This window comes from Sardina pilchardus, chromosome 15 (genome assembly GCF_963854185.1).
Source record: "Sardina pilchardus chromosome 15, fSarPil1.1, whole genome shotgun sequence".
Lineage (NCBI taxonomy): Eukaryota > Metazoa > Chordata > Actinopteri > Clupeiformes > Clupeidae > Sardina > Sardina pilchardus.
In genome coordinates, this window is record NC_085008.1 from 9,127,759 (window position 1) to 9,153,355 (window position 25,597).

Here is a 25,597-nt window from a genome sequence, read left to right on the forward strand (position 1 = left end):
TTCCACCGAATTGTAAAATGCCCGGTTAGGCTATGAACGCATGGAATACAGCGTTTGTAAGGTCAAACTGTGAGGATTCCACCACATTAAATGAATTTGATCGAACTTTGTGTCTCATAAAAGGCTGCATACTCGAAGTGGAACACATCTTGTACTGACAGCGACAAGGCAGGGCGCTGGGTGACATTGCAAACGTCAGACACGGGCGCGAATGTGAAGTAACGTTAATTGAGAGTGTGGGTTTAGCAATACATTGCTCGTTATATCTTCCTGACGCTATTGAGGATTTCTTTTAATCTGTCATAATCTCCTTGTCTTTTGCATCATTTCAAGATTAGTAGTGTATCGGTAAGTTGTTACCGTTCGAACTACCTGAAGTCAGGCAGCCACATATGGTTTATTGCTAGCGAGCAAATGCTAAGCGAACTATGCTAGCTAAGGTAATGTTTAATTGAGAAGTGGTGGTATTTCAGTCACTGTGACGGCTAGGTGGATAACTTCACTGTCATTTGGTTAAGTGGGTAAAGCAAATACAGTTGGGTTACAATAATATATTTGGTTTAAGCAACGTCCAAAATGTTAAATTCAAATTAGCATTTGGTAGTTTCTGCCATTTACGTAGGCTACTGACTAGCTCATTTACCTCGCTAGTTCGGTTTATGAGTTTCTCTGGTTCGTGGATACACACTAAATTGTTGGGATGTGGGCTAGTTTACACTGTGCTGATATAACATGGCCAATGTCTGAGCATAAATAATAAGCCTGCAAATTGTAAGTGAATAATAGCCTGTTTGTGCTACTTCTAGCCGAGGTGGTAACGTCACCAGCTGAAAGGCAGAGGACTTACCAAAACTGAATAGAAAAAAAGAGAGGCGCCAAAGTATTAACTGACAAGGTAAGTAACTAAACACAAATATCTTGAAAAGCTACACGTTTATTGACATCATTCTTAGCAATCCCTTATTTGATCTTTGACTATTTTAGGGATTGTTTGACTGTTATGAGCGTCTAATGTTAGACAATAAGTTAACATCTAGATCTGGCTAATTTCGCTTGCAAACGTCTGAAACGACTGTGAACGTATGTGGGACGTTTTGCTGCTCTAAAATTTAACTGTGAATGCCTGCTCTCTTTGTAATCGCTTTCAGACAGACGTGTATTTCCGCAATGTTCACGGTAGTTTTTTTCTCCGTTGTGCTGTCTGAAAGCATATGTCCATATATCTACTACGGAACATTCCCTGCTGCCTCATGTTTCTGGAATGTTGCCGCCACAGCTGCGATATTACGTGCCTACGTCACCACAGTGTTGCGTGTCCTCGTTGCCGAAGCATAGCCAAAGATCCTCTGCTCCGCTTTAACCCTCTCTGGCATAGTAGTCCGTTTCCTTGTGTAATTTCGTTCAATTTTTTTTGGGATTATGAAAACTATATATTTTTGGAATCCTTAGAACCTGAAGAATCAGGAAATCTTTGTTTGACAATTTTCAGAAGTCATTAAAGCAGTCATTTTGGGTCTTGAAAATGGTGTATGTATGTGAATAACTGGGAAAGTTTTGTGGTGATATATAAAAGTTTAAAATGTTACCCTATCTACCAGTATAGCATTATATATGGCGTTTTTAATGCAATAGTACACCATTTTCAAGACCCAAAATGACTGCTTTAATGACTTCTGAAAATTGTCAAACAAAGATTTCCTGATTCTTCAGGTTCTAAGGATTCCAAAAGTATATAGTTTTCATAATCCCCCAAAAAATTGATGAACGAATGAATTGGTCTGAACATAGTGTCCTGGACTATAGCCTACGCTGACGGCAGGAGATGGCTTACCGAAGTCCTAAATCTAACAAGTTAAGATTTTAAAACAAATGTTTTTGATGGAAACGTGGTTTCTAGGTAACAGTGAACAAACTAAAAGATCGTAATTATTGATTTTGCTTACAAATGGACGGTTTTACCCGTTCACAAAACAAAGTTTATGGGAATTTAGCACCATGTTTCCATCAAAAAGATTTGTTTTTAAAATCTTAACTTGTTAGATTTAGGACTTCGGTAAGCCATCTCCTGCCATCAGTGTATGCTTATGCTTCGGCAGCGAGGACGCGCATCACTGTGGTGACGTAGGCACGTAACACCGCCTCCGGACGAAATACCCTAGATTTTTATCGTCCCGCCACAGCTGCCATGTGAATGCAATTGCGGGAAAAATCCGCACTTGTCAGTGATGATCAAGGGAAGTATTGCGTGTATTTAAAGCGCCCGATGTCACTGAACAGTTCAATCTCTCTAACATGCTGCAGGTAATACAATAGCCGCCTCCATACTCCCAGTGTAAAAACTACACTCTTCCGCTGTCAGGCTTGGACAGCTGGTAGGCCGGCGGCATTTATTTGGTGTCATTATCTGCCCAGCGAACTAAAGCCCAATTGACGGACATTCTACATTAGATGTGAACAACGGGTGGCCGTATACAGTTCGCGTCAGAAATGCGGCAAGCAATTATCGCAGAATGTGCGCAAAACCTGTCTGAAAACGGCTATTGTCAACATTGTGTTTTGTCAGTTGTAATTTGCAGTTATTTGTCAGTTCTGTGGGCTAACCTCTAGGTTGTATTTCTTTTGTTGTTGTTCACAGCATTGACAACCATCATTGACAACCTTTGTAAAGATAAGACAATGATACCAAACTGGCAATCTCTGACTCTAGATAATGAATTGGCATTGCAAAACATGTGATTTTGTGGCACAAAGAAGGTCTGAATTGTTAAAACATTGTAGACTAAAACATGGACACTGTGGTCGAAACCAGTCATTACCATGTCTACATTCAGAGTGTCCTTGCTCTTTCAAGACCTGGAGTGCATTGCGTACCCATTTGTCACGATATCATAAGCAATCTACAGCATCAAATCAGTTTAGCCCGTTTACATGTCTTGTGTGCCGATCATGTGCTTTTCAAACAGAAAGGCAATATTTTGAGCACATTGGAAGTCATCTTAAAAGATTTGAAACTGTAAGTTGTGTATTCCAGAATTGTGATCACACCACAAACATATACAGAACATTTTTCTCTCACAAAAGCAAAAAACATACTCCTCATACACATGAAGATTTCAAGAGGTCAGTTTTTCAGGATGATCAATGTGACGAAAGTGAGGAAAATGAAAGCAACGTTGATTCTGTCTTTATGGAGGAGGAAGAAGATATAAGAAAGACAATTGTTGACAGACTTGGATGTCTCTTTCTTAAATTGGAAGGCATTTTTAATGTCTCCAAGACATGTTTGAATTACATCATAGAAGAGCTTCATTTCATTATTTCTGCTGCTTCAGGTCCAGTTATTAAAGAGATTTTACTATGCACTTTGGGAAAGCATGACTACAATATTGATGATTCTGTGGTTTCAGAACTGGTGACAAATATTTGCCAACAAAACCCTGTAAGTTCAGCTTTAGCCGCAGATGGGCCTTTCAGCACATCTTACAAAAGAAGCGTCTTCTTGAAGGAACACTTTTCTATCGTAGAACCTGTTGAATACATTCTTGATGACAAGGAGCACAAAACCTACCAGTATGTGCCAATTTTGCCTGTGCTTTCTCTACTTTTGGACAACAAAGACATCCAGGATAATGTTTTCCATAGCAGGACACATTCCGAAGCACATTACAGGTCCTTTCATGATGGGACACATTTTAGAGACAATCAGTTCTTATCTACAGATGATACAAAATTGTCACTAATACTTTATGTTGATGATTTTGAAGTTTGTAATCCATTAGGGACGTCACGGAAGAAGCACAAGATCACAGCTGTGTATTGGGTATTGGGAGATATCCCAGCTACTTTGAGATCTACACTCTCCTCTATTTTTCTTGCCATCCTTTGCAGGGCAGATGATATTAAACGGTATGGATACCATAAAGTGCTAGAACCTTTGCTCAGAGATTTGAAGGTTTTAGAGGATGAAGGGATTCCTGTTCCATGTTTGGATAAAAACCTCAAAGGCACTGCATTCTGTGTGGTTGCAGACAATCTCGGTGCTCATTCAATTGGGGGGTTTGTCGAAAGCTTTTCTGCATCACATTATTGCCGCTTTTGTACAGCAGAACGTTCTGAGGTTCAAAGTCATGCTGTAAATACTGGACTGTTCTCTCTTCGAACAAAGCATGACCACAGTCTGCATGTTGAAAATGCATTGAACAACTCTACACACAGCCATTGTTTTGGAGTAAAATCACAGTGTGCCATCTCTGACAGACTTAGTTTTTTTCATGCCATCTCTGGTTACCCTCCAGATGTTATGCATGATTTGCTTGAGGGAATAGTACCCCTGGAACTTGCTTTATGTCTGAATATTCTTATCAAGAAGAAGTTTTTCTCTCTTGAGGAGTTAAATCATTCCATCAGACAGTTTCCCTACAAATGGTCTGACAAAACAAACCGCCCTCAAGCTGTACCACTGGACTTAGCCTCTCGAAGAAGCATAGGAGGCAACGCACATGAGAACTGGTGTTTGTTGCGGATGTTGCCTTTTATGGTTGGCAGAAAAGTACCAGAAGATGACCTTGTGTGGCAGGTTATAATGACTCTTAAAGATATTGTTGAGCTTGTTATGGCTCCAGTTCATTCACACTACACGATTGGTTACCTTGAGAGTAAGATTGGTGAGCACCGGCACAGATTTTTGGAAGTGTTTCCAGAAGTAAACCTTATTCCCAAGCACCATTTTCTCGAGCACTATCCATGGCTCATCACAGCCTTTGGACCGGTAGTGGCTTTATGGACGATGAGGTTTGAAGGGAAGCACAGTTTTTTTAAGAAGATTGTGCGCCAGACTGGTTCCTTTCGAAATATCTTACTGACACTGGCTAAGAAACATCAGGCCATGAATGCATACAATCTCCACAACTCAAATTTTCTGAAGCCAACACTGTCAGTTTCAAAAATTTCTAGAGTTGCTGTTGGAGTTCTCAGAGGAGATATCAAAGAGTCCATTGCAAGGAAATTTCCCAATGAATTGTCAGTAAACATGGCAAAGAAAGTGTCAATTCTGGGTACTGAGTATGCTGTTGGGATGCTGTTGCCTTATGGAGAAACTGGAGGATTGCCTGATTTTGCCGAAATAATTCAGATTATCATTGTGCATGGAGCCCCATTTTTTGTCATGAATATATTAAGCGCATGGTATGATGAACATTTCCGGGCTTTTGAAGTAGAATACACAAGAAGGATAGAAGTCCTTGAACAACCACAGCTGGCTGATGTCTATCCCCTAACAGCATACAAAGTCGCAGGCAGACAAATGGTCTCTCTAAAACACTTTATTTGCGCATCAGAATAGGTAATTGCACATAGCATTTCATATGTCAGTATTACCCTTAAATGTTGAATTAGAACCACTTCTTTAAATGTTTCTGAAAGGGCACACTTGAGCTTGTTTACTGGCCTACAATATTACTATAGTCAGAAGTAACCCAACATACGATTTAAGGGAGATTTATTTCATTACTAAACTCCAATTTCATGAACAATTCTGTAGTCAATTTCAGTCATTAACAAATTATTCTGTCTTTTTTCTCCCATCACAGCTGAGTGTATCCAGTCCAGCAGGGATGTCTCAACCAGCCCAATTAAGAGTGGTGATTAAAGACGATCATGTGAAGAAGCTTACCCTTCCCTCTGGCATTCCTGAAACCGTAGAAGCACTTCACACAATAATCCAGGAGACGTTCAAACTTGAAGAGGATTTTTCAGTAATGTATGAGGATAAAGATTTTGGCAATGAATGTTTCACACTGACCTCAACGGCAGATATAAATGACAAGAGCACAATCAAAATTGTCCAAGTCCAGTCCACAGTCACCCTCACCTTCAGCCCTATAGCTGAATCTGAGCTGATGAGCTCTACTCCAAGATCATCACAAGATGCTCCAAATTCTGAGGCACAACATAGTGCAGATGACACCTCGAGCAGTAGCTCAAGAGACACGGAGATCCTTCCGGATTCTTGCCGATTGGATCCTTGGCCCCTACACTTTGAGATACCCAAGTTTTCCCGCGATGTGGAGTTGATTCTGCAAGAGGCAAACAAACGTTACCATATGAATGGTACGTTATTCGATGATGCAAGGGTGAAGGCAGCTATTAGGCACACTTTGTCTGATGCCATCTTCCATTATACAGCTTATCCCAAGGATCACCACATACTACAAGTTGTTGAAGCGCTTGTGGAGAAGTTTCCATGTCTCAAGGAGCCTGGGTCCTTTTCAGGGATGTATGGCTGGCAACAGTGCCTGAAAACGCGGATGAGCAATTTCCGCAGGACACTGAAAAGTCGAAATGTATCCTGCCCAGAAATTGAAGTGAATTATTTAAAAAGGAAAGGTGCAGCAAACCAGGCCCCGGCAAAAAACATAAAACGACCAAGAAGAGCGGAAGTGAATTATCTTCCTCCCTATCCTGCAGGTGAAACAAAGGAGAGTTTGGAAAAAGAAAGACTCGACTTGTTGTATGAAGTGAAGATAATGCATAATGAAAACACAATTAATGCAAAAATGGACAAGACATTTGCAATTCGGAGACTTGAGGTTGTCCATGATGGTCCCTCAGTTCAGGATTCTATGGAAAGATGGCCTGCCTTGTTCCAAGAGGATCAAGTAAGTTCGTTCAATCTGTAATATCTTGTTTCCATTTCAGTTTGTTTTTATTGTCATCAATCCATGCTCAAATTCTAAAATGATTTATTTTGGAGCTTGTGCTTTTTGTAATTTTTTTAGATTAAAAAGGAATTCAGACGAATCACGGCGACTCCACTCGAGTCAACGTTCCTGAATAAGCTTGACCGTTACACACCACAGCTTCTCAATGTGATGGGAACCAAGGGAGGAGTGGCTGGAACAAAGATTCGGCCGATGTTGGATACTCTGTCCCAGGTACTTTTAGTCTCATCACACTGTTCATTAATTTATATTTACAGTGTTACGCTTGTTCAGTTACCAGTTAAGTCTGGAGACACCTACTCATACAGTATGGGTCTTTTCTTTTTCTGACATTGTAGAATAAGTCATAATAACCAGTTTTTTTTTTAGGTGGTCATCTAGAATGCTTTTCAATTGACATGAAGAAGTTGCCAACAAGTGCTCAACATGTATAGAAATCACAGCAAATGTTGACTGCTTGAGGAGCCTAACATATAAAACAATTTGTTCTGTTTTGTTTGTTCACTGTATAGCCTTATGTGTGTTAGGTCTGTCCAATCATGCCATGTATAAATGTGCAACCAATGTGTCTCCTAACAGGTCCATAGTATCCAATATCAAAGAGATGCAGTCATCTACAGCCTCATTGCATACTTTGGAGAAAGCAACGATGACCTGTTTCTCAAGTGTCAGGTATGCCCATTTGTAATATTAAGACAGTCATTCCTTCCATCTTGTCAGTTCTCTGGGTATTTTATACTGCCAGGAAAAAATGTAGGGGGTATTCTAAGTACATGGTGTATTGCCAAATGTAGCATTTTTAATGATCTTACCAAGGTTGGAAATCCATCTGGCTATGATTAATGAAAATGGCCCAACTCATACACCATATTGCCAAAAGTATTGGGTCACCTGCCTTGACCCCCCAGATGAACTTCAGTCACATCCGATTCTTAATCCATAGGGCTTAATATGATGTTGGTCCACCCTTTGCAGCTATAACATCTTTAACTCTTCTGGGAAGGCTTTCCACAAGGTTTAGGTGTGTATTTATGTGCTTTATGGCCATTCTTTCATAAGCGCATTTGTGAGGTCACACACTGAGGGTGGACGATGAGACTGGCTCTCAGTCTCTGCTCTAATTCATCCCAAAGGTGTTCTGTTGGGTTGAGGTCAGGACTCTGTGCAGGCCAGTCAAGTTCATCCACTCTAAACTCTGTCGTCCATGTCTTTACGGACCTTGCTTTGTGCACTGGTGCACAGTCATGTTGGAACAGGAAGGTGCCATCCTTGAGCTGGGCTTGGTCCCTTAGTTCCAGTGAAAGGAACTCTGAATGCTCCCAATCCATGCTCCCAACTTTGTGGGAACAGTTTGGGGATGGCCACTTCCTGTTCCAACATGACTGTGCACCAGTGTACAAAGCAAGGTCCATAAGGACATGGATAGCTAAGTTTGGTGTGGATGAACTTGACTGGCCTGCACAGAGTTCTGAGTTCAACTCAACAGAACAACTTTGAGATGAATTAGAGCGGAGACTGAGAGCCAGTCTCCTCGTTCAACATCAGTGTGTGACCTCACAAATGTGCTTCTGAAAGAGTGGTCAACATTTCCCATAGACACACTCCTAAACCTTGTGGAAAGCCTTCCCAGAGTTGAAGCTGTTATAGCTACAAAGGGTGGACCAACATCATTGTAAACCCTATGTATTAAGAATAGGATGTGACTGAAGCTTATATGTGGGTCAAGGCAGGTGACCAATACTTTTGGCAATATAGTGTATTTGCATACAATGGCGTGATTGGTGCAGCTCAATTCTGACAGCATGAGAAATTGGCATCACTAGTTACTGCAAGAGTGACTTGTGGAGAAAATTCAAACTGTGTTCTCACAAGAACTCTGTATTTCCAGAGTACCATAGTGGACTGTCTCCTTTGTTAATGTAATGTTGTGTTTTTCTTTATTCAAGGAGAATGACCGAAGCAACCTGTCTCAAACCATGAGGATCCTTCTGGTCTACTCCGAAGATGATCCGGTGGATCCAGTGGATGTTGCACTGGCAATCGATGGTGCTGAAGTGCTCACTAAGTGTGGAAACAAAACAAACGCATGTATACTGCTGATGGGACTGATATATGCCTTGAACCTTGAGTACCCATCTCAACTGAAAAACACCTTCGATTTTTTTCAGAAGGTAATTCTTGAGCTTGACCCAAAGAGGCTTCTGAACAAAGTGCAAACTTTGAAAAACAAATTACTGGCATAATTAGGTGTGTGTGTGTGTGGTGTGTGTGGTGTGTGTGGTGTGTGTGGTGTGTGTGGTGTGTGTGTGTGTGTGTGTGTGGTGTGCACGCGAAGCACTATTGAGTGGAGTGTGTGTGTACGCGAAGCACTATTGAGTTGTGTGTGTGGTGTGTGTGTGTGGTGTGCACGCGAAGCACTATTGAGTGGAGTGTGTGTGTGTGTGTGTACGCGAAGCACTATTGAGTTGTGTGTGTATGTGTGTGTGAACGCGAAGCACTAGTGTGTGTGTGTGTGTGTGTGTGTGTGTACGCACGCGAAGCACTAGTGAGGTGAGTGTGTGTGTGTGTACACGAAGCACTATTGAGTGGAGTGTGTACGTGTGTACGTACGCGAAGCACTAGTGAGGTGAGTGTGTGTGTGTGTACGCGAAGCACTATTGAGTGGAGTGTGTGTGTGTGTGTGTGTGTGTGTGTGTGTGTGTGTGTGTTGTGTGTACGCACGCGAAGCACTAGTGAGGTGAGTGTGTGTGTGTACGCAAAGCACTATTGAGTGGAGTGTGTGTGTGTATGTGTGAGTGTGAACGCGAAGACCTATTGAGTGGAGTGTGTGTGTGTGTGTGTGTGTGTGTGTGTGTACACACGCGAAGCACTAGTGAGGTGAGTGTGTGTGTACACACGCGAAGCACTAGTGAGGTGAGTGTGTGTGTGTACACACACGAAGCACTAGTGAGGTGTGTGTGTGTGTGTACACACGCGAAGCACTAGTGAGGTGTGTGTGTGTGTGTGTGTGTGTGTGTGTGTGTGTGTACACACACGAAGCACTAGTGAGGTGAGTGTGTGTGTGTACACACGCGAAGCACTAGTGAGGTGAGTGTGTGTGTGTACACACGCGAAGCACTAGTGAGGTGAGTGTGTGTGTGTACGCACGCGAAGCACTATTGAGTGGAGTGTGTGTGTGTGTGTACGCACGCGAAGCACTATTGAGTGGTGTGTGTGTGTCTGTGTGTGTGTGTGTGTGTGTGCGTGTGTGTGTGTACGCACGCGAAGCACTATTGAGTGGAGTGTGTGTGTGTACGCAAAGCACTATTGAGTGGAGTGTGTGTGTGTGTGTGTGTGTGTGTGTGTGTGAACGCGAAGCACTATTGAGTGGAGTGTGCGTGTGTGTGTGTACGCGAAGCACTATTGAGTGGAGTGTGTGTGTGTGTGTGAACGCGAAGCACTATTGAGTGGAGTGTGTGTGCGTGTGCGTGTGCGTGTGCGTGTGCGTGTGCGTGTGTGTGTGTACGCGAAGCACTATTGAGTGGAGTGTGTGTGTGTGTGTGAACGCGAAGCACTACTGAGTGGAGTGTGTGTTGCACTAAGCCTTTATTTCTTCTTTTGATCTCAGGAACATGTTTCCATTCGTTGTTTTCATCGTTGTTACCTTTAAAACTAGACGGAAATGTTAAAAATCTTTAACTTGCCCAGTTGTAGGCATGATGTTTGATACAGTGGCACACTACAGCTCTGTAAACCAGTTATGTAAATTGCAAAACAATGGCATGTATACTGCTGATTGGACTTTCTTGAGCTTAACCCAAAGAGGCTTCTGAACAAACACTAAGAGAAATTACTGACAATTATTCTTGCATCTCAGTGTTGCACACTAAGCTTTTTTTTTTCTTTTGTTCTCATTGCCATGTTTAACATGCTTAACTAGAGATAAATGTTGAAAATATTTGTAACTTGCCCAGTTGTGGGCGTGATGTTTGTAAAATGTGATGTTTGATCAAATGTGATGCACACAATACTTGGTTAATTAAACCAGTCGTTATGTAAATTGCATGGTGTCGTTACTATTGTATTGTGTTATTGTATTGTGATTATAAATTCATGTTGAAAAAATGAGAATAGAATAGATAGAAATCTTTAATAGTCCACACTGTGGTTTGAGGTTTGAAAACAGGAAAAGATTAGTAGAAAAAACACAATTCATTCATAATTCATTAACATTCAGAAAGCTACAAAAATATACGTAAAAACATTTGTAAGCTTTGCATAAAATATTATAGTAAAGGATGTTTTGAAAATCTGTCACTACAAACGTAAAAACTTTTGTAAGCTTTACATAAAATATTATAGTAAAGGATGTTTAGAAAATATGTCACTACAAACGTAAAAACTTTTGTAAGCTTTACATAAAATATTATAGTAAAGGATGTTTAGAAAATATGTTACTACAAACGTAAAAAACATTTGTAAGCTTTACATAAAATATTATAGTAAAGGATATTTAGAAAACCTGTCATTACAAACGTAAAAAAATTAGAGGGAAATTGTTACCACAATTTTTTTGCGTAAATAAGGCCATCTATTTTTTACAGTGTACAGTAGAAATACTGTTTACAGAATGATAGAACAGAAAAAGTTGTACAGTATTGCTTACAGTGAACAAAATAGCCATGAAACACACAAGAGCATTCTGAACATAAAACAACAGCAAAAAGCCCAGGTGAAAAGGGGGGAACAAAAAAAACCCCACAAAATGACTGTGTCATCAACATTGTATCTGATATTTACATGTATTCTCACCAGCCTTTCTTAGTGAAAGGCCTAGGTTGATTACAACGATAGTGGCACAAATTTCATCACTGACAACTGTTGCAGCCCTTGGAATGCCACCACCACACATTCTTACACCTCTACCTTGCCCTCTCCTTGGGCCTACTCTTCTCCCTGGCCCTGCTCCTCTCACTGGCCTGCCCTTCTTCCTGGGCCCCTTGCTCTTACTCTTCCTTGTATAGACATCACAGTGTTTGTCTTTTTCAGTTTTTTTTCCAAAAACATCACTCCTCAAAGTCCTCTACTGTGTCAATGTCATATGAAAAAAATCTAGAAAAGTCTAAAGGCCATCGCCCACCAGAAGCGTACGCGGCGCGCCGTGCCACGAAAAAAAATAGAATTCCATTGTTTTCAATGGAGCATCGCCCACTGGAAACGTCGGCCGCACAGCAGCCGCACAGAGATAGAAAACTATTCTAAAATCCTGCGCGGCAAGCCCAGACCGCCGAACACCCCTGAACGCCGTTTCTGGTGGGCGTTGGGCTTAAGCCAGACTGGAATTGGCTGTGGTTGGCCCAATTTACCCAACATCATGTGTGTCATTTATTCAATTGTTTGTTTATTATCAGCTGAGATATATTGCTTTTGAACTGATATCATGGCAGAAGCAGAGGTTTTTATACTGTATCTAAGGTTTGGAATAATGTGTTTGCTATTGTGGGATTTTGTGTGTTAACATTCGTAAATAATAGAACAATTATCCATAATTCTGTTAAGAGGTATTGTCTGTTGCAAAATGTAAGCATCGTGGAAATGTATTCACTGACTGCATACTGTGTGAAAACGACATGAAATGTGTGAATGGTATGGCCACAAAAGACCGATGTTGTGCTAACTGTGTTTACAGTTTTGAAAATGTGTCAAATGAATGGACAAACGCTTGTTAGCGATTGAAAAAAACTGTAAATTCAAAAGTGCTTGGGGGAAGGGTTTTTTTCACACACAAGGTGTTTCAGGCCACAGTTATAACCTACGGGACACTCCCCTCAATGTCAACACTATTTCTTTGCATTGATGTGGTATTTAGAGTTAACGAACAGTGATATGCAATTTCCTTGCTGCAGACATTGTAGAGGACATTATTAATAAACAAAAGTGTTTTAATACACTATTTTTTATTAATAAAAAAATAAACACCGTCAGAAAGTTTTTTAAAAGTATATGTTCCAATCAATGATCTAGGTCGCACATTCGCTTCTCTCTCCTTCATTTTACAGTCTTATAGTTATTGACTAGAACGGCTCCGGGTCAAAGGTCATACGGAATCGATTAATCTCTGTTGTTTTTTTGTAAAATCAGTTATTTTTTCTCTAATGAATTAATCGAAGTTAATAAGCTATTTTGACAGTACTATAAATAACCCAAATAAATAGGCCTATACGCAGTATTGATGCAAGACATCCAGTAAGCTACTCATTGATTTAGCTTAAAAATGACACCACTGCACATCTGATATGCCACTGCATTCCCACACACACACACACACATCTGCCAAGAGGAGAGCAGTCAATCTGAAACGGACGCTTGCAGCTCAGGTGCACTGTAGGGTGACATGTTATATAACAACACACATGGTAGTGCACTGGGTCAGTCTGGCACTAGACCTGTAAGCCTAGATCTGCATTCAATGAGAGGGACATGTTGTTCTTCTGTGGATAATTTTAGTGGTCACTGCTGTACACTGTGTTTACAGAGAGTTGTGGGATGACATTGTGGTACACTAACATACTTGTACTTAAGGCAGAACAGAAAAATAACGATCAACAAACAGTACAGGAATGCAACAATACATTTAGCTCCAGAATCCCAACAATGCTTCCTTCGCTAAACTTCTATACAAAACAATTTAGATTATTTTAAAAACTTCTCGGTAAGCATAAATAAAATGTTTTGGAATAATCAGTCAACCTTACTCAAGTCAAAGTGAAAATCACTAACACAAGACCTTGATGCTGCTAATTTCTTGAGGTTCATCACTTACTATTAAGATTGTATACTACAATATGCATGCCAATTGTACGCAACTATTTGCTGTATATTTGCTATGTATTTCCACTGTTTTTCTTCTATCATATGTGTGCTGAGCACAAGCATGCTCAGACAACATAACATGAATGTGTTTATTGACTAAATGGCATTTTAAAACTTTAGCTCCACCTTTTGTATACCATGTTCAAATAGTATTTCATCATAAATCTCTTCCTTCGTAGGATGAACAGCTACATTTACAGAAGAGCCTCTGTGTGATTGTTTATAACTCAAATAAATAGGCCTATGCAGTATTGATGCAAAGCATCCAGTACACTACTCATTATTCTCACTCAAAAATGACACAGCTGCACATCTGATATGCCAGTGCATTCCCACACACACATTTGCCAAGAGGAGAGCAGTCCATCTATATTGGACGCTTGCAGCTCAGGTGTACTGTAGGGTGACATGTTATATAACAACACACATGGTAGTGCACTGGGTCAGTCTCGCACTAGACCTGTAAGCCTAGATCTGTATTCAACGAGAGGGACATGTTGTTCTCTGGAGGATAATTTTAGTGGTCACTACTGTACACTGTTTACAGAGAACTGTGGGATGACATAATGGCACACTAACATATTTGTGCTTATGAGGCAGAATAATCAAAAAGAAAAAACAACAAATAAAACAGTACAGGAATGCATTAAAACATTTAGCTCCAGACTCTCAACAATTATTCCATCGCTAAACTTCAAAACAAAACACTTTGGATTATTTTTTAATACTTCTTTAAAGTATGCACCATCCTTATTCAAGTATTACATTCTTTGTTTCTCTGTGGTTATCACCAATGATAAAATCATATTTACAAGGTTTCAGTAAATTTGAAAAAAAAAAAAACATATTCAGGCGATTAACTCATCACAAGATTAATTGCAGGCTACTATACTGTAAGAGCACTGCCATATTAATTTGACCGGTGCTTGAATGTTTAAGGTTTTCATTATGGCTCTTTGTTTGTCCTGCAGCTGCTGTTACTCTGCATCTAACCCACACTTTGGCAACCAGTGCCATAAGACACAACAAATGGTGATGAAAACATCTAACTTAATGTCAGATATCATTTGGTTAGCTCCGCAGCATCCTTAAAACATGTTTAATAAAATCCAACACTAGTCACTTACATGTATGCACGGCTTGCGCTACACTTTATTCATCTCATCTACTGCACATCTTTGATGTGTGAATCCTGAACGTTGGTAACTACTAATAAAATATTTTGGAACAAAGTTGCCCTTTTGATCAGTCAACTTAATTCAAGTCAAAGTGAAAATCACTAACAAAAGACCTCTATATGCTGCTATTTTTAGGCTTATCACTTATTTACTATTCAGCATTTATACTATAATATGCATGGCAGATGTACGCAACTACTGTATTTACTGTATATTTGCTATATATTTTCATGTTCAGATAGCATTTCATCATACATTTCTGCCTTCATAAATAACCCAAATAAATAGGCCTATACGCAGTATTGATGCAAGGCATCCAGTAAGCTACTCATTGATTTCGCTTGAAAATAACACCACTGCACATCTGATATGCCACTGCATTCCCACACACACACACATCTGCCAAGAGGAGAGCAGTCAATCTGAATCGGACATTTGCAGCTCAGGTGCACTGTAGGGTGACATGTTATATAACAACACACATGGTAGTGCACTGGGTCAGTCTGGCACTAAACCTGTAAGCCTAGATATGTATTCAATGAAAGGGACATGTTGTTCTCTTGAGGATAATTTTGGGATGGGATGACATAGTGGCACACTAACACTTATTCATCTCATCTACTGCACATCTTTGATGTGTGAATCCTGAACGTTGGTAACTATTAATAAAATGTTCTGGAACAAAGTTGCCCTTTTGATCAGTCAACTTAATTTAAGTCAAAGTGAAAATCACTAACAAAAGATCTCTATATGCTGCTATTTTTTTAGGCTTATCACTTATTCACTATTCAGCATTTATACTGTAATATGTATGGCAGATGTACGCAACTACTGTATTTACTGTATATTTGCTATATATTTTCATGATTTTTTGTTCATATGGGTTAGTGTGCTCAGGCAACATAACCTGATGGTGTTTATTGACTAAATGGCTTTTAGTTTATTGACTAAATGGCAAAACTCACTTTTTGCATCTAATTTTCACTGTTCAGATAGCATTTCATCATACATTTCTGCCTTCATAAATAACCCAAATAAATAAGCCTATACGCAGTATTGATGCAAGACATCCAGTAAGCTACTCATTGATTTAGCTTAAAAATGACACCGCTGCACATCTGATATACCACTGCATTCCCACACACACACACATCTGCCAAGAGGAGAGCAGTCAATCTGAAACGGACGCCTGGAGCTCAAGTGCACTGTAGGGTGACATGTTATATAACAACACACATGGTAGTGCACTGGGTCAGTCTGGCACTAGACCTGTAGGTCTGTATTCAATGAGAGGGACATGTTGTTCTCTTGAGGATAATTTTGGGATGGGGTGACATAGTGGCACACTAACATATTTGTGCTGATGAGGCACAAGATATATACAAAAACCAACCAATAAAACAGTACAGGAATGCATTAATACATTTAGCTCCAGAATCCCGACAATGCTTCCTTCGCTAAACTTCTATACAAAACACTTTGCATAATTATTTTTAAAAAAACTTCTTAAAGTATGCACCATCCTAATTCAAGTATTAAATTCTTAATTTCTCTATGGTTATCACCTAAGATCTGTTTTATGACTATATGGCATTTTAGGACCTGAGTTGAAGCTCAAAGTGCTGGTGTGGCTAAGTCGCGGATTGGACACAATACATTTTCATTAATCCCACACCACTTGAGTGTATGCGGGGAGGGACACAGAGAAAGTTGCTAGGGGGACTGCAGAATGCAAAGTATGTGTTATTGGCTGTTGGCACTTATCACCACCATGCAGCGAAGCCAAGCCTGTCACTATACTCCCATGTGGGAGCTGGCCACCTCCTTTCTCCCCGCCCATAGCCCATCCCCCAGCCTGGCCCCTACACAGCACACCACTGGGCAGCATGCTCGGGCAGTTGGTGCAGATTTAAGAATGCTTAAGCGGATATTCTGGTCATATAGTGTTTATCCTGCTTTGGCCTTTTGCTGACGGTACAAATGACACAAAACATGCTGCCTCACTAAAGATGAGGCTGTTGGGGTACATCAAGCACGTCAACACCAATACCCCCACCGCCACAACCTCATTCAATCCCACCCCTCACCCCCTACTACCACAGACCCCCACCTCCCCCCCCCCCCCCCCCCCCCCCCCCCCATCCCCATGACCCCCTCTCACCAACCTCAACCATTCAAGCAGCCCTTTCACAGCCCTCAGCACAAAACCATGAGGCTTCAGCTGTTGAGCTTCCTCACAGTGTCAGGCCCTTAAAAGCCGATCTTCCTCCCCCTCATCCACTGCTCCACATTGACTTGACCTGCGTGCTCCTATGCCCAGCAGCGCATAACCTCCCAGGGCGGAAAGGCCCAAACTAGCATCCAAAAAAGGAAATGTGTGCCAATTGCCACATGGTGCTGTCCCACATGGCCACTGTTTTGACTTGATCAAATAAGACAGACATCTTGATCAAAGACATCCACGTCTAGAATGCTCTTTTACTTGCTGCGGACCTATCCTTGGGGTTATCCTCATCCTGAAGAATCCTTTGGGCCTGTCCTATGTTAGGCACTCTGCATATAAACAACAAAACAACAAACAAAGGCAAAGCATTAGGAAAGCAGTAGGGTACTGCTTTAAGAGTTAAAACAGACACACACACACACACACACACACACACACACACACACAGACACACTAGCTGTTCAGTTCCATGTGCTGTCAGCTGTCCCAGGAACTCACCTGTGGCATAGACCCGTGGTTCGGTGTCATGTAGACACTCTGGGGCTGACCTCCAGCTAGATGAGAAAACAAGATGTGTCACGTGCAGAAATAACGTCCTTGGCTGTAACGCACACAGATTGAATACAGAACACGCAGAAATAAAATGCTATTCTTAGGCTGTCTCTGGCTATTCTCAGAGGACCTCATGTTTTTCAGCTCTCAGAATGATATGGATCTACTGTATCTGCCATTGTCAAAACTGAGTTTGAGCTGCGAAGGCACCTATGTTTTGCTCTGATTATTATTCCGTAGTGGAAGTCAATGGCAGCTCATAGAAACGACTGGTGAAAAGTTGTGAAATTTTGCACACTAATTGGGGACAGTCTCATGAGTCATGTGATCAAGTTTCATGTCGGCAGCTCAAGCGCTCTAGCGCCACCAACAGGTCAAAGTTGGACGTGCATTCACGCACGTAACTTTAACCGTTGGTCCAATTTTCAAAAGTCAGGTGTTGTTGACTTGCCCGAGTTCAACGCACCCTATGATGTCATTTTCCGCCATGATGGATTTTCCGCCATTTTGGATTTTAGCCAAAGTGAAACTAAAGTTTCACAGGTCACAAATTTTGTCTGATCGACACCTAATTTGACAAACATCATCATCAGACCATGCCTAATAAAGGCATTGCTTTTTGTCTCCAGAACTATTACCGTTCGCCCATAGCCACCAATCAAAAACCAAACAATAGCCGCCAAACAGGAAGTGAGCTCATATCTCAGCAACCCTTGCATGTATTAAAAGCAAACTTAATAGATTAACTGACGACCTCATAAGGAGTGTGCTCAAGAAATTTGGTGACCTTTGACCTCTAGGGGGCGCTATAATTCAGAAACATGCCTTTTGGCCTGTAGCAGTGCTTAGAATTACAATGGACTAGTGGAGTCTGGTAATACTGTGGGAGATCCTTATGTCGACAGATGGCAACTCATGACCTCAACGTAATTGATTCAGCTGCCATATTGGATTTAATCAAAAACACTAATACATTTTCGGAGGTCACAAATTTCAGCTGATCCTCACCAAAATAGGCACAGACCATCTTCAGACCACGCCTTGATACAGCATTGATTTCTGTAACAATTGACGGAAGTGTTTGCCTGTCGCAGCCAATCAAAGTTGGTGGGGAGGCCGCCAAACAGGTAGTGAGCTCATATCTAAGCTATCTTTGCATCTATCAAAAGCAAACTTAGTAAACTAATCCTGAGGACGCCCCAAGAAATGTTGACTTCTACCTTTGACTTCTAGGATAGCTGCAGTTTGCAAAAATGCAAATTGGCTTGTAACTTTTGACGTGCTAGACATGAAACTTGCTCTGGCTGCTTACGGCCATATGTCTCATTGAAGCATTGAGCTAACAGCGTCGAGTTGCCATGGTTAATCCGGCCTACTGCTTGGCCCCCTCAATGCTGCTTGCAGCTATATTTGACATTCTTATTCTGTGACAATAAAGAGAGGTGAGGTGTTTCTTGAAGTTGTAAATATGTTTGGACGTCTACTGAGTCTTGTTCCAACTATCAGTAAGTCTATGAAATCGAATGAACACATTTTTATCTGATAAAAGTTGTACACACTCTGGCTTCTGGCCATAGTACAATAACTACAACTTTTACAAATGACATTATCACTGCTTTAGATAAAAGAAAACGACAGCACTCTTCATTTTTTTTTATTGCATTTGATTCTGTAGGTCATAGTCTTTCTTTTCAAACTCTTTGATGTATTGGTCTTATTAGATCTACATAAGATCAAGTAATAATGTTCACAGTGGCCATATTGTTAATATAGCCAATGCACAGATAGACCTATTTAATGCAGCTGTCAACTGATAAACGCCTGTTGTGCAATAAACAGCTGATCAACAGCAAAGAGCACCTAGAGTTACCAACTGTCAGAAAATGGGAAGGGTATGAGGAGACTGAGGATGTCATCACTATGGCTGTGGCGATGTTTGCGAATAAGCCCTATAGATTTCAGTGACATTGTGTTGAACTGGTTTTCAAATGACTAAATTGGGAGAAATCAGTGTGTGTCCATAGATGACTACAAATCTGCAGATATAGTAGTTAAAGGAAAGATTCGGAGTTAAATCAAATTAGGATCAGTTGAAACTTTCCTTCAGGAGCAAAATCTGAGTTTTGAGCAAGACCGCTGTTTGCGTTAGCAACAAAATGGTTATAGCCATTAGCAGTGGGCATGGAGCCATGTCAAAGTAAATTGACATTGACAATGCTCAAGGTACCATGGATGGGTTCGTACAGACAAACCAAAATATTGTATACAGGATCTCAGAAGGAACACCCAAACATTTGTTTTCATTGCAAAAGCGTTCATGGCCAAATTACTACACTAAGCACAGGGTTCCCTTTCTAAGTCAAATGTAAAATTCCATGACTTTGGGGGGAAAAAAACTAAAAATAAAAAATTGACATAGCATTCAAGTATCTTTTACTTTTTAGAGCTGGAGATGAATCAATGGCCACTGAATAAACAAAGTTGGGTTAACCACAACTATGCCAGCAAGCAGTGAAGCTAATAACCAGATATATACCTGTTCTGTGTGGACATATGGTTGTATTCATGTATTTTGGCAAGTGCATTTTAAACTGCTACAACATAATTCCCTGATATTCCATGACTTCGCCTCAAAACTGATCAAATTCCCTGACTTTCCATGTCTAGAATGTTCTGGAATGTAGCTTACTAGTGTTAGCCCTTACAGCTCTTGTTCGTCAGAGAAAATATCCACCGATAAGTTACAACTATATGAAAAGAACTGGGCAAATCTGCTTTTTAAAAAATGTGCCATATGGAATGGATTTCAAGTAACTCTTGATTTGGACTCACCCTCCATGGATATATTAGAATATCTTTTAATCAGTGTCATTGCTTCTAATAACTGCCTTTTATTTTTAATAACACCTTTTAAACATCACTTCTCACTTTGTTGTGTCCGTTCTATGGTTTATTTTCATTTGTTTTGCGTGTACCTTGTAACTGAACTTGACCCATTAAGCTGAGTTCTTAACTGCGTCATGACTACACAGCTGCTAACTCTGGCAAGGATATAGGGGGGCTGTGCATACAAACAAGGAGACTCTGCTTTGTCTTTGAGAGCAGAAATTACAGATACCATCACAACATCCCAATCAAATACACTGGGTGAAGACACTAGGATAGTTTCACACATTAGCTTTACCCTTGTTGTTCACTAGCTTTAAGCTGATGACATTTCGTTGACCTCGTCTCTGCTGAACCCCTACTCGGGAAAATACTCACAGGTCAACAATCTGTCGAACTTACGTCGAACTTACCAGCTCGTCTGGAGAAAGGGTTGACACCTGTGGACAAAGGGGGGGCATTTAATGTTCTAGAGGATTCCACTGATGTTTGAAGTGGCCCCGATGACAAAGTAGGACTGCTCGTTGGCTCCTGCAAAATGCACAAAAAGTTGAGCCTCGTGAGTCGCGTTGCTGTCTCGCTCAAAATGGGCCAGTTATACAAGCACCACTTTAAAGACACACAGTGCCTTTTATTCACGTAGCAAAGCATACAAACTAATAACACTACAGTGTAAGGGATACAAAACATAAATGTGCATTTGTGAATCTGACACCCTTTAAGTTTAAGTTTTAAAGGTATAACAAAATTACTCACACAGTGTGAGTAAGTTAGCTTTTGGCTTGACCTAATAACAGGTTGAGAAGTTGGGCAGTACAGCTCTTTACTTACTTTTTACTAATGTACTATAAAATCTACACATCTATACATTTCATGGATTACATATTAAATCCACATATTACAATACTAAAACTGTTTTAACCGTAGCATTTTGCTAGCAGTAGTTTGCTAGATGTGATAATAATGTTCTTACCCTTGTTGTCTTTGTTACATTGTTATTAAACTGCTAAGTACAGTGTAATACACTAGGACTGGCACTGTATACACTAGGATTAGCACATTGACAATATGTGCATAAGAAATCCAAAGATAATATTAATTAGTTTGTTATATAACTCTAAAGCCGTATTTTGTTGTTATTCAGCATCAATACATTTCATTATTTCCTTCATTCTTCAAAAAGAAATCCAATGCAAAAAAAAAAGCCTTTGCTTAGGCTACTGCACCTTTGGTTCATGTCACTCATGAAATTGAGTTGTTTTGGTCGAAGGAAAGAAATCCAATGCAAAAAAAACCCTTTGCTTACGGCACCTTTGCTCCGTGTCACACGACACTGAGCTGTTTTGGCTGCATGTGATTCCACTTGTATTTGATTGTCACTGAGTGCATCTGTATTCACCAGATCTTAGCCCTCATTCCTTCAAAAACACAAAGACAAGGTCTGGTCAATGATATCATACCTGAAGTGGGGCTAAAGGAGGGCCTACGTCACTGTCGTCCCTCTCTGTGTCCTTTGCCTTGCTCCGGAACCATCCACTGAACCAGCCCGTCTTGGTGCTCTGCGAAAGGAATAATAAATGATAAACCATAAGATCAAGAATGTCCTATGTAGAGGGTAGGGGTTCCGTTTGCAGGCAACACCCACTTTGCCTGGTTGGATGCTCGCTGTGTCCTTGGTTTTGGGCTCTGGCAGGGTTGGAAACTTGGTCGGCTTGGCCAAATCACCTCCCCCCGGTGTCGTACCATTCGTGTAGAGAGGCACCTACAGAAGCGTAGGTTTACATTTGACCCAAGGGCGTCTATTTTTTACTTGTGCAAATATACTGCCAAAACACTGGAAACATTTGAAATTCAAGAACTTGGAGCTCATCAACAACATAAATGTGATGTCAAATAAGTTCATGACTTATGACTTACCATTGCTGGTCCGTAAGAGATGCCTAGGCCTACAGAGGAGGAATAAGGTAGTGTCAATCACATCACAAAGAAACTACAACACATATCACAGTTAGAGCTGTCTATCTCAAATCTCAGATTTCAATGCAAGGGTAACTAGGGGATAATAGTGATGTAACATTTCCTTTATTATTTCAGTGTTATAATTTTCCTTGTATATTTATACAACATGTTCAAGCTTGTTTTATAAGCAGGATCCACTCAGATGGATAATACATTTAAGTATGATAAAAGACAGAAGTGCCTTCTGTTTAATCAAACAGTCTGTATTTACACATAATGAAAATAGTAATATTTGTGGAAATTATAGCAAAAACTACTCTAGTGAGGAGCTATAGGGAGACTGCAGGCTCTGTCCTCCATCCTGACCTTGAGGGTCTGCTGGAGGAGAGGAGAGGGGAGGATGCAGAGCTTCGGCAGGAGGGGGGTAACTGGAGCCGGGCTGGATGGGGAGGAGACTTGGACCCTGATGATCAGCAGCACAGTGTGGGATAGGCTCGGCCACAGACTCTGCCTGTCTCTCGGGTTCTGTGGACGAGGGTACCATCATCTGGCCGTAGCCTGTGAGCATTGGGGACTCCTGCGTCAGCTGACCTGTCGTTGGAGGAGGGCCGTCCACTGGTGGGATCCAGCCCCCCTGGGCCCCAACGGGCAGGGAGTCTGGCAGGCTAGTGGCAGTTGCAGCACCAGTGAGCGCCCACATGCCTTCACCATACAGCTGAGTGCCTGTGTGCACACCTACAGCAGAGGGGCAAACAGGAATCACAATATCTTAACGGTCCCTACTGACATACTTAACTCAGTCCGGGGAATAGACACAGCTGGCGGGTGCATTAGGCTTCTCTGTGACCAGCAAGATTGTCAATGGGGCATGGTGAATGGGACACTGCCCCCTAGTGGACATACAGAGAAAGGTTTGCTGAGTGATACTGGAAACTGGGTCAGGGAGGGCGGTGTTACCTGATCCAACTCTGCTCTCGTCAGGGTCAACAGCATTCTTCTCTCCAGCTGGCTGGTATGGTTCATTACAAACCCAGTGCTTCATCTAAGCAAATATATATTTCAAAGTCAATGTTGTAACAACAATTGAAAGGAAAGCCAGATGTTGCCAGATTATGCCAGAAAATGTCAAGCATCTGTGTTACTTGGAGTCAAAACATCAACGTCTTAAACCTAAAATACAAAAACCTAAATGTGTACTTTATCCACAATGCGTATGTATATAACATATGAACATATGAGTACACAACGAGTAAAATACAGTCATTGTTTATAGATTTTTCAATGAATGCTCCTGGTGGGTGAAGTGTCAGCTAAGATGAGTACAGTGATTTGTTGAATCAAGTATATGAGATGCAAAATATCAAATGATGAAGATATCAAATGAAGGGTATAAATACTGTGGAGGTGCCTGGAGAAGCTAAGCCCGCCTGACTGACATTTGAGACCCCCCAAAAAAGAATATTTTAAAAAGTTTATTTATAATTATTTATCAATGTTTAATTATTAGCAGTGTTCATTAATCAACAGACAAGGTGCTGTATAATAAGTCAGAGTTAGCCGTATGGGCTGATTTTCATCTGTTGTCCCTTGCCAGTTCTAAAAAGGGCAACCTTGAATAAAACATAAAGTAAAAACAAAGCAACCAACACTAGAAATCATTCAATACATTTATCACACATTATATGCTCACATATCTGGCTTGCTATGAACCAGGTCTTAAGTTTGAGTTTAAAAGTTGGGTAGCTGTTACTTTTTTCTATAGGTAAACTATTCCAGAACTGAGTGGCTCTGATTGAAAACACAGTTTGCCCCCAGTTTGTGTGACACGGTCCCCTCCAGTGACTGCCCTTGTTGCTCTTCCACTATTGTGCTTACACATTATAAATTGTCTCAGTGGAGGAAGTACAAGTCCATTTAAGATCTTATAAACAAGGCAGGAATCACTAAAACATGTTAAATTGTTAAAATAAAAATACATATGATTTTGTACAATGAGAAAATAATGATAGGTGCTAGCTTTGCAATCAAGTGTTTTATTGTCTGTTTGTATAAGGGCTCAATAGGTTTCAGAGTGGTCATGGTTGTGTGTGACCAGCTTGTGAAACTTTTGCTAATAATTTTGTTCTGCATTTTTGCTTATTGTTAGTAAAGCTATATTCAGCTTCATAAAGTATTTATAAAGCAGTTCAGGAGTAATTAACACCCCATATCAAAGTATTCATGAAAAGTTTCCGAAACGTACATGGAGAAAATGTTTTACTCCCACATGAAACCTGTAGGGTACCTGAGCTCCGATCTCTCTGGCGCGCAGCTCCATCAGCCAATCAGGTTCTTCCAAGTCGCTGTTAGCACCTGCGTCAACCAGAGAGTCCTCACCGTGCTTCAGCCTGTCAGTCAGCTGAGGAGGAGGATCAGGATACACACGACTCAGCAAAATAATGGCACACAGAGTCCACTGCACAGCACTGGCTCTCATAGGTTACCATCACATTTTCAGTGACCTTTCAAAATGCTCCCATGACATTTCATGGACCCCTCATGAAATATAAAGGACTGGTAACAATCTATAGGAAGCTATGTCATTTCAACTGTGTGTGTGTGTGTGTGTCTGTCTGTCTGTCTGTGTGTCTTTGTCTGTGTCTGTGTGTCTGTGTTATTACAATCTACTGTTCTTCCTGGGCTTCCTCTTATTATTCCACTTCCCACTTTGTATTTGCGCTATTCAGCTTGAACCGCTTAACTTCATTCAAACTTTGTATTGTAGGTATGATACCTGGGTACCTCCACATACCTAGCAACCAACATAGCAACCATAAAATGTAAGTATCTATGTCAGTTTCCATAACAAGCAACATGATTACAGTAACTTCTTTATTTCTGATAGTGGCCTCCATGGATACCCTAGCAACAGCTTAGCAACCACCTCAAGGATCCTAGCAACAGCCATACAACCACTCCCACAGTTACAACCTACTGTAGCAACCACCATAGTAACCACCACAATTAACCTAGCAACAGCCTAGCAACTGCTTAAGTTACATTAACAACTACCCTAGCAACACCCTAGCATCAGTCTAGCAACCAACCAACCTTACAACCACTTCCACAGTTACAATCTAGCAACCAATATATCAACCTTGCTATATCGGTTGCTACACTGTAACTGCAACTAGCAACCATCGTAATTATCCAAGCAACAACCTAGCAACCACCACTATAATGTCAAC

At 40.9% G+C, this 25,597-nt stretch overlaps 1 protein-coding gene across 1 annotated transcript in view; it reads right to left on the reverse strand.

Annotated features, from left to right (window-relative positions):
* Positions 1 to 25,597, reverse strand: part of sec16b (SEC16 homolog B, endoplasmic reticulum export factor) — a 66,428-nt gene that overhangs the window by 30,245 nt on the left and 10,586 nt on the right. Inside the window, exons 18-26 of the mRNA XM_062555361.1 lie at positions 24,655 to 24,768; positions 23,328 to 23,412; positions 22,737 to 23,105; positions 22,329 to 22,357; positions 22,057 to 22,173; positions 21,872 to 21,970; positions 20,825 to 20,942; positions 17,472 to 17,527; positions 16,915 to 17,302 (exon numbers count right to left, since the gene is read on the reverse strand). Coding sequence (XP_062411345.1) covers positions 17,294 to 17,302; positions 17,472 to 17,527; positions 20,825 to 20,942; positions 21,872 to 21,970; positions 22,057 to 22,173; positions 22,329 to 22,357; positions 22,737 to 23,105; positions 23,328 to 23,412; positions 24,655 to 24,768 — 996 coding nt within the window. The 3' untranslated portion in view covers positions 16,915 to 17,293. The remainder of the gene's footprint in view (positions 1 to 16,914; positions 17,303 to 17,471; positions 17,528 to 20,824; positions 20,943 to 21,871; positions 21,971 to 22,056; positions 22,174 to 22,328; positions 22,358 to 22,736; positions 23,106 to 23,327; positions 23,413 to 24,654; positions 24,769 to 25,597) is intronic.